Source organism: Hakea prostrata, chromosome 4 (assembly GCF_041222555.1).
Source record: "Hakea prostrata isolate BN-2017 chromosome 4, UWA_Hpros_2, whole genome shotgun sequence".
Lineage (NCBI taxonomy): Eukaryota > Viridiplantae > Streptophyta > Magnoliopsida > Proteales > Proteaceae > Hakea > Hakea prostrata.
Genome location: NC_142603.1, coordinates 16,446,353 through 16,456,545, shown reverse-complemented (window position 1 = coordinate 16,456,545; position 10,193 = coordinate 16,446,353). Strand labels below are relative to the sequence as shown.

Sequence of the window (10,193 nt, the reverse complement as noted above, 5' to 3'; positions counted from 1 at the left end):
ATTATAATTTTTTTTTTCTCCACAATTAATTAAGGGTACTACTGTAACTTGACAAAAGGGTAAATAAGTAAAGAGATAAGTATAAGGGTATTTTGGGGTTTTTGAGAAAATATAAAGTTGCCACATCATCAGTAAACTAACAGAACTTAACGGTAGGGGGCAATAGTAATTGTAGACAAAGTCAAAGGTTGGATTAGTAATTTTAAAAAGTACAGGGTATACATTAGTAATAAAATCAAAGTACAGGGGGCCAATAGTAATTATCCCTATTTAGAATCATCTTTTTGTAATTGTATGCCATGATGGTATAATCATGCATTGTTGCTAACAAATCTATTCCTTACCACGAGTAATTTTAAGTTCAGCTTTCATACAAATTCAATTTCATTGGGTGAAGATTGTGAGGTTGGTATCTACACATGACAGAAGAATCCAAATTCTTTATTTTTTGGGGGTGGGGTGGTTTGGATCAAACTAATGCCATCACTAGATCTACTTCGAGTCTTCTTCCTCTCTCTTTTGTAGTTTTGTGTGTGATAAACTAGGACTTGGAATTGAAGAAAAATAAAAATAAATTTCAATATTGATTTCTAATTTAGTCTAAACCGTTAGTCCAAACTGAATCCAAATTGTTAGTCCAAACCGATAGTCAACTCGAACTCAAACCGCACCGAAACCATTATCTTTTGAATGGGTTGTGTTTGGGCCGGGGGTTTCTCAATCCCAAACCATTAAGCCGAACTCAAAACCGCTCGAAACTACACGACTGACACCCCTACTTTAAATAATATGAGATTACATAATACACTTATGACAACAAAGGAAAGAAAGAGCTTGGGATAAGAACGAAATCATGAAGAGTTGTTGGAGAAAGGTATATAGACGGAGTATCTTCTCTATGGGCTGAAATTCCATTGTTATCTTGTGTTAAAGATTAAATGTTTTACCTTCCTGTTTCGACGAGACTTTATCATATTTTAGAATATTTTTAATAAATGTAAAATAATAATTATATTACAAGTCCTTTTTTTTTTGTGGGTTTTTGGTGGAATATGGTTTTGTGGTTACAACTAAGGGTAAAATGGATAACCGGATTCCACTCCTGAATTTGAATTTGCATCTGTTTAGCAGTATTCGACCGATTACTAATAGGATGCGGAAATGGTGTATCCATTTCTTACTGATTATTATCCGTCCGATAAAATTATTTGATCAAATTACTTATTTGGATTTATTTTTTTAATTTTATAATTTTTTACTTGAGATATGTTACTATTTTTATAGACTTTCTACTAAAATAACTACCAAAGTTGTTAAATTCTTAAATTTCAAACCTAGCCTCACAAATAATTAAAATGGTTAAGATGTGAACAAGTAGTCAAAAACTTATATTTAATCTGTATACATGTCCCATTTAGAAGAATCTGCTTCAGAAAATTTATCCAATTATCATCCGAATACGACTAAATCCATCTAAAAAACAGATAGGATATTATCCGAATCCGTATAATAGATCCGAATTTGATCCATTTATACCCCAAGTTACAACCAATGAAGGAAAATCGTGGAATTTCAATGATATATATATATATATATATATATATATATCGCCGAAATTCGGTGGTTTCAATTCAAGGTGAACCAAAACCAAGGGCGAAACTCGAACTGGCGAGATATCGCCATTTCTCGCGATATGTCGAAAAAATCGATATTTCCACTTCTTTTTTTGCCATTTTTTTGCTATTTCTATTGCGATTCTACAGCAAAATCTTTAGGATCCATGGATAATCTTACCAATTCTATCTCAATAATTCAAGACTCAAAAGGTAATGTGCTAAATGTAATTAGGAGGAGAATCTACATAAAATAATTTCTGAAAATAATTCAAATTAAGAAAACATTTTATAGCAAAATCTTCAAGATTAATGAGCAATCTTACCAATTATATTCTAGGGATTTAGGCTTCAAACCATGCCAAATGTGGTTAGAGAAGAGTATATACATGAAATAATTTATAGAAACAATTTAAATTATGAATGGATTTTGTAATAGAATTTTCATAGTGTATGGGTATTCATTCCAATTATATCCAAATAATTTAGGCCTTAGAAGGAAACATGTTAAATGTGGCTACTTAGTAGAATTTAAATGGAAAAAATTTTAAGAAATAATTCAAATTTATCACATATTAACATCAAATTTGAGCTCAAAACATCCAAAAATACCCCCAAAATTGGGAGCGAAATATTGCCGAGATTTTGCCATATCGACCGATTCGCTGGGTATCAAACCTGGCAAACCGAGCAATATATCGCACCTTGGTAACAACTACGGAACAACTTCTCACCCGAAATGCCAGGCGAAAGCAATATATCCCAAAAATCGCCTGAAAATCGATATATCTTAAATCGACGATCTTCCGACAATATCCGGCGAACTAGCGAAATATTTACTGTATATACAAATATTCTTTAGACTTCAACTACCACCACTAGCCCATCTTTTTCGACTTCTCTCAACACGCTCCTTCAAAGCGTCACCAAGGAGCGGAGCTTCCAAAACTTGTCGAGAACTTCAAGAAATCCTCTAAAGTTTACCGATTTCGCTGCAGGCTTCGCGTTTACAAGATCACTAGAAGAACAGAAGAACTGAAGAAGAAGGAAGGCTTTGTTGTTCGCATGTCGACCTCTGCCGAAGTGGTTGCAGCAACAGACTCTTCTACTTCTGCTGGTGTAGTTGCAGAAGAATGGCAAGACTGAAAACTCGAAGCCAAATGCTTTGCTTTTAAAATATACAAATAAATAAATAAAAAGGAAAACAAAGACGACCACGTGATACTCGTAGAGATTAAATGAAAAGCATTAAATGAAGGCAAGATTGAAGACTCGAAGCCAAATGCCTTACTTTTAACGACCACATGGTATGGTATAGATCAAATGAAAAGCATTAAATGAAAAGAGATGGTAAAGCATGAATGCTATAACTAACTAGAAAAATTTATAGACCACTTTCTTTTTATCAAATTTTTTTTCATTCAGAAGATACTTGTTGTCTCATAGTAAATCTAGCGTATCCATCATTTGAATGATATAATCATGTAAAATAAAAAACTAAACTTATGAACATGAGACAGGGATAAATAAATCTATTTATCTCCAATCAAATTATACTTTGTGTTGGATGGGCACTACATATATAATTTATATAAATAAAATTAAAAAATGTGGATTGAAATAAATAAGGAAGAAATTGGGAAAAATCTCGGGTGTATTCAATAATTCACGTGGTATGGTAGAGATCAAATGAAAAACATTAAATGAAGAGAGATGCTAAAGCATTAAATGAAGAGAGATGAAGTTCAAATTTAAAAGCAAACTCTAGCATCAAACGAATTTTTCAAATGAATCAGCGAAATCTCAGCGAGATATTACTCCTTAGTTACAACTACATAAAAATAATTGAGTATTTAATTTGGCCATCTAAATCAATTATATTATTCTAACTAAAATTACCAATTCTACTACGATCGCCTTGTTGCATACTTGCATGTGGTTGTTGTATTTTTCGTTTTGTTAAACGAATTTGAATGAAATTATTCAACTAGAAAATTAAAAACGTGGATATGCTTATCGGGAAAGACCCCAAAAAAAAAAGTATTTTTCAGATAAAATAATATAAATGCACGCGGCTGAGTCAGTCTTTTTCAAATCAATTTTAATTGGTTATAAATGCTAGTAAAGGAAATTTTTTTATCGCTTGGTATATCTTGATATATACTGCAATAAATTAGTATTATTATCCCTATTAAGGTATCAAAAATCATACAACAATCTTACCCCCAAAAAAATCATACAACAATCACTCATCACCTTTTTTTGCGTTTATCTACATATGGAATTCAGCTCGAAATTCTCTGGAAACCTTCAACAAATATTTGATGAAAACCCCGAAATAGCTTAGTCAGAATGGTATTGAAAGCATGGTCTATTGGCAATTTTTTTATGTGGTTTAACTTTTTTCAGATCCAAAGTTCCATATGCAATGCATGTGTATATAATAAGATTGTGAGCATGACCCTTTAAAAGTATGTAAAATAATATAATACATATCCAATTAATGATATGTAAAGCTTCATGAATTCAAAAAAATCCTTAGACATGCGTGAAATAAGGAAAATAAAATATAATCATTGGAGAAGGTAGAAGGAAGTTTCGGTTTGCCAACTAGTAACTGTTCGACTTTGACAAATTAATGATAATTTCCTTCAAAAAGTTTTTGTTATTTTTTTCTTCAGACAGGCGAGGGAGTTGTCTAGATCACCTCTTTATTGGTGTTTTTTTCACCTCATATTTGGGTAGGAATCACATGATACTCACTAGAGATCGTATTTTTAAATGTTTCTAATTTAATTCTCCATGGTATAAGTGCCCCATCCAAATTTATGATAAAAAAGCATTGGGAAGCACATGGTACTCCTCCGAGTGATTGGGGGAAAGGAAAAGAAAAAGTTAACTTTCTTTGTAAGAACGAGTGGAAATGGAAAGCCAAAATGATCTTTTTCGAGCCCCAGTCGTTCCTTTAGCTAAAGAGGAAGGAGCCCAGCACTTTCACATGATTCCAGGGTGGGAATCCCATCTATGACATCTTTTGATTGAGCATATATGTGGAAATTTCCCAAAAAAAAAAAATGTGCAAAACTCCCCCCTTATAATATGATTTTGAGATGTTCCCACCTCTCCACTTTTTCCCAAACATATATGAGTCCAAACTTAGTTTAATCCACATGAATTGGTTATTTAATAAGGTTAATAAGAAAGCCTACTATGGTTTGTAATTTAATATCCACTATCTTATCACAAAAATTAAAGGTTCATATGCCAAAAGAAAAGATTTAAGTGTCCCCGTATGAGGGTGTTGTCCCCCGAGGCGAGTATTCCCTGAGAGTGTTTTACTTCTGTTCGTCAGGGTGGGCTGATCCCTTGGACTTGACCCAACCATTAAAGTTGTCTTCACTCTGGTCATGAACCATGCATCTCATGTGGGTGGGCAAATATATATATAAAGTGTCTGAAAATCAGTAGATTCGACAGACACAAAGTTTGAAATTTGCTAGATAAAAAATGAATTGTATCCTTAGTGGAGAAGAACGTGTAGACTACAAAGATAGTAATTTTTTGAATATTTACAAAAATCCAACATTATTGACTCCTAAAGTTGAATAATTTAAGAACTATTCTGGTTTCCCATTGCCATGATTATATGGATCAAGACTAGAAACAGAGTCAACCAAATTGAAACTTCTAAGAATAATCTAATCACTGTGTAGATATCTTTATATAATTGCTAGATCAAACTTGTATTTTTCTTTAGAAAAAAATGACAACAATTCAAAGTTGTCTTTTTCTTGGAAAAGGAAATAATAAATTAAAACAAAATGGTCAACGAATGAAGAAGCAAAACCCATTTTGATCATCATTAAAATTAGTTACGAACTAGACGCCAAGGACGACAAGTTTAGATATGCCCAAAGCACACAGGAATTTTGCCCCAAAGAAGTGAAGAACACAGTAATTTTGATATGTCGACTATCAATGATTTGCTCATTGCTTACCACACGATTGGTCATCGGCAACTAGTAATCTTCGATGTAAAATTGGAATCTAATTGAGTGATTGAATTTGATTTCTATATTTTTAAGAGAGAGAACGTGATCGACCGTCCAACTTAAAGTTCATGTTTATCTTGATCAACCAATAAAAAAAACGTATCTCTTTTTCTCTGGAGTCTTCTCTGGCAGAAATGGGTCAAATTCGAGTGAGCCACCTGCATATGTATCACGCTTGTCTAGAATTCAGACTAGATGTGCCAGAATCATCTCTATAAAGCATCTTCCCTTTCCCATTCGGCGAGTTGTGATCATATTTTCTCTCTCAATCCGAGAGTTGTGGAAGAGCAGTGGATAACCATGCAATTCAGCAATGGCATAACAGGGGAAGAATCGGTTCCCTTGTTGCAGAAACTACCGTCAATAAAAGAGAAACAAGAAGAGGAGGAGGAGGATTTGGGAAAGAGGGTTTGGATCGAATCGAAACTGTTATGGCACATCGTTGGTCCAGCCATCTTCAGCCGTGTCTCATCCTTCTCCATGAATGTTATCACCCAAGCCTTCGCTGGCCACCTTGGTGATCTCGAGCTTGCTTCTCTCTCAATCGCCAATAATGTCATTGTTGGATTCAACTTTGGTCTCTTGGTACCTAATCTTCTCTGTTCTGCTACGCACTTAGATTGTTTTCGTTTCATTGATAGTCTCTGATGTGGGTTTTTCTTGTTTTTGTGGATTTATTAGTTAGGGATGGCTAGTGCATTGGAGACACTATGTGGGCAGGCATTTGGGGCCAAGAAATTTCATATGTTGGGAATCTACATGCAGAGATCATGGATTGTTCTGTTTCTCTGCTCTGTTCTGCTTCTGCCCATGTATATTTTCGCCACTCCTATTCTGAAATGGCTGGGACAACCAGAGGATGTGGCGGAGCAGGCGGGTATGGTTGCTCTCTGGTTAATCCCTCTTCACTTCAGCTTTGCATTCCAGTTTCCTCTGCAGAGGTTCTTGCAGTGCCAACTTAAGACTGCAGTGATTGCCTGGGTTTCTCTAGTGGGTTTGATTGTTCATGCCTTTGTGAGTTGGCTTTTTGTGTATGGTTTCAAGATGGGCTTGGTGGGAACTGCTATTACCCTCAACTTCTCATGGTGGGTTTTGGTTCTTGGATTGATGGCTTACACATGTTGTGGTGGTTGTCCTCTCACTTGGAATGGTTTCTCCATCCAAGCTTTCTCTGGGCTTTGGGAGTTCCTCAAGCTCTCTGCAGCTGCTGGAGTCATGCTCTGGTATGCATTGCCCTTTCCCATCTCCCAATTTTCCAACAAAAAAGACATTCTTGGGATCTTAAAACTCTTGTGTCCTGTTTGTTTTTACAGCTTGGAGAACTGGTATTACAGAATAATTATATTGATGACAGGAAATCTGAAGAACGCCAAGATTGCAGTAGATGCTTTATCCATTTGGTATGAAATACTGATACACCTAACCAACCCATTAATTTATTTGTTCTTTACTGGTTCTGTTTTTAATCTTCTGAACCTGAATTGTATTGATGAGAAGAGTTGTGGTTAAATGGATTAGATTGGTTTTGATTGTTTCATAATTAAACTTTTCCAACTGAATCTATTTTAATATTCTTCTTTAACATTTTGTGGCTGCTATTACTTTTGCAGTATGACCATTAATGGCTGGGAGATGATGATTCCATTGGCTTTCTTCGCGGCAACTGGGTAATATTTCTATACTTACTATCTTTTTCTTTCTAGTCAGATTAAAAATTTTCTATTCATGGGATAAAGAGAGAGAGAGAGAGAGTTTAGGAATACCTAAATTTAAGAGAGAGAATGGACTTTTATCCAAAGGGTTAGGAGAATGACTAAAAACTAGATCCACAGAAAAGAGAGACTTCATTAACAAAATCTGCTTTCATTTATACCTAAATGAACATTAGAACTTCTCATGCAAAAGCATACTTTTTTAGCTTTTTATGAACATACATACAATGACTGAAACCTAACAAGTTAGCCAGTTAGGTAGTTGCTTCGAAGCTTTTGGTATTAGATTATACTAAAACCCTGTTCAACACCCTGCCCCCACTAACTAGTGACTTTCTTATGGATGTTTCTTCATTATTGATTACAAAACATTAAGTGTTGGTTACTTGTGTCCATCCCTAAACATATAAATTTCTTGGTTTCTTTAAATTTGTGTTTGAAGGGGGTGGGGGTGTTGGGGGTGGGTGGAATCTCACATTCCACCAATGATGTTGCAAGAAATAGTATAATTCATATTGTCACAATAGAATAAAAGAGAAAACCATAGTATAATATATAATTATAGGACTATAGTGTTAAGGGCACTATGCATAGGTTTCCATAATCTATTCCTTGACATAATCTGATGCATTTCTATCCTTAAAGAAATAGGCTCTTGTTTGAATCAGTGAGTCAACATGGAATCACATAAAGATTGCTGATCTGATAGCAATTTTTTAAACTATGTTCATAGATTATGTATCATTATTGATGTCGTGGTCGTCGTTGATACATATTGATTGATATTGCCCTACCAATACCCATATACCAAATTTCAGCAATTGTCAAATTAAAGCTGTGATATTGATGTGTGTTTGTTTGTGTTGTGAAATGAAGAGTAAGAGTAGCAAATGAGCTCGGAGCAGGAAATGGGAAAGGAGCAAGGTTTGCAACAACAGTGTCAGTGGTGACATCAACAATAATAGGTCTTGTATTTGGTGCTTTTATAATGGGATTTCACAGCAACTTTGCAATTATCTTCACTTCTAGCTACGAAGTTATAACTGCTGTAGACAAGCTCTCTGTCCTCCTAGTCTTCACCATCCTTCTCAACAGTGTTCAACCAGTTCTCTCTGGTAATTGCTTTCACTGTTGGTGTCTCATCTCTATCATCTCATACATATATAAAGATTCTCAACTTCATCTACTAATGTATGCAGGAGTGGCTGTTGGATCTGGATGGCAAGGTTTTGTGGCTTTCATAAATTTGGGTTGCTATTATGTCATTGGGGTTCCGTTCGGAGTTCTATTGGGATGGTTCTTCAATCTTGGAGTTGAGGTAATATATGTTTTTGAGATAGTCATATGTCAAATTCAAATTTGACATATGACTGAAACATGTTAAACAGAAATGTTATTGAAGAGAAACACACTTGAAAAATTCTTTTATGTTATTGTTTACTAATGTTTGAGAATGACAAAATCAGGGTATTTGGATTGGGATGATTTGTGGAACTGCAGTGCAAACATTGGTATTGGCTATCATCACCATTCGTTGTGATTGGGATAATGAGGTAAGATCAAAATTAACTAAATTTTTTCATAATTTAATTTCTTAAGGAAATTACTGAACTCTCTATCCTTATTTTTTGGTTTGCCTTTTTTTTCTTCTCATAAACAGGCTAGGAAAGCAACCCAACAAGTAGAAAAAATGACAATACCAGGAGGTGCTGCAGATGGTGAAAACCAAATCACAGAAAAATGAGAGTTGATCGAAAGGAAAATTCAGAACTTAAAAGCTTGATTATCTGGGAATCATCAGCCATTGATCGAAGTTGGAAGAAATGCCCTGTGTGGTTTCCCATCACTGATGATTCAAAGATTGATCCATTAATGTAGCACTTGATGAAGAAGTGTGCCAAGTAACTTATATCTGTCTACATTGGGAGACCCGGAAAAAGACCAGAGGTCTAATTTGTGGGTTTAATTCTAATGCTCCTCCTATGGTTCTCCTGAAGGTTGGAAAAGCCTTAATCAGTTTGGCTTACCAAGATAAAGCATGATTCATAAAAAACAGAAGCTTCATTATTTGTTAATTGAATAATGTTATATCCACACTATTGGGTTTTTTTTTTTTTTTTTAAACAAAAGAGAAATGACATTATTGGTTTTTGTTTACTAGGGTTTTAACATCAATTTTCAAGTATATTGCCTTGTTGTCTTTCTTTAACTTTCCTATTTACTGGTAATATTCTACTGTGCAACAGTTATTGTGTATATTTATTAGGATGTGTGCAGCAGATAACTCAATTGTTGGCTCCGGAGAGACAAGCTAGGTCACCTCTTCAATTCCCACCTAATTGCAATTCATTTTACCTCCACAGATTTTCTTATCTTTGAAGGTAGAGGATCCAAATTTTAGTGGCCAAGATGTCTTTAGGGCCTTTTTGGTTACATGAATCCAAAATTTTCAAATCTTTTGATTTATAAAAGCGAGATTTGTACCCGTTTGGTTGTGAAAATTCTTTGATTCATAAAATCTAGAGATTCATCTTTTTACAATAACAACGTGAATCTGTAGATTTATAGGTATGGGGTATTATAAAAGCACTAAATATTTGTACATTCACAAAAATCACATCTGCCAAACAGTTTCTCATAATTAAAATTTCACAAATTTAGGTTAACCAAATAGTTAATTTATGAATTATGACTCCATAGATTTGAAATCTCCATACTCATGTAAGCAAACAGACCCTAACGTGTCTGAATCATCTCCTCGTACGAGGATACATCCAATCGAAGATACTTAAAGAAACCATACAATATGATATTCA

At 34.4% G+C, this 10,193-nt stretch overlaps 1 protein-coding gene across 2 annotated transcripts; it reads left to right on the top strand.

Annotated features, from left to right (window-relative positions):
* Positions 1–5,699: 5,699 nt before the first annotated feature.
* On the top strand, positions 5,700–9,723 carry LOC149018197 (protein DETOXIFICATION 27-like). Of its 2 annotated transcripts, XM_089152514.1 has the most exons (8): positions 5,708–6,250; positions 6,347–6,888; positions 6,979–7,065; positions 7,276–7,332; positions 8,254–8,492; positions 8,577–8,695; positions 8,844–8,930; positions 9,038–9,723. In XM_089152514.1, exons 1-8 carry the CDS (start codon positions 5,861–5,863, stop codon positions 9,119–9,121), a joined length of 1,605 nt encoding a protein of 534 aa, XP_089008640.1. In that variant the 5' UTR covers positions 5,708–5,860; the 3' UTR covers positions 9,122–9,723. The 2 variants fall into 2 exon arrangements, with proteins under 2 accessions (XP_089008639.1, XP_089008640.1); XM_089152513.1 differs by having other exon boundaries at positions 5,700–6,250; positions 8,254–8,695.
* Positions 9,724–10,193: the final 470 nt, after the last annotated feature.

Coding starts and splice junctions, on each gene's coding strand:
- LOC149018197 (XM_089152513.1), top strand. CDS start 5,861: ATGTGCCAGAATCATCTCTATAAAGCATCTTCCCTTTCCCATTCGGCG. Junction 6,889..6,978: donor GCTGCTGGAGTCATGCTCTG/GTATGCATTGCC, acceptor TTGTTTTTACAG/CTTGGAGAACTGGTATTACA. Junction 8,696..8,843: donor TCTTCAATCTTGGAGTTGAG/GTAATATATGTT, acceptor TGACAAAATCAG/GGTATTTGGATTGGGATGAT.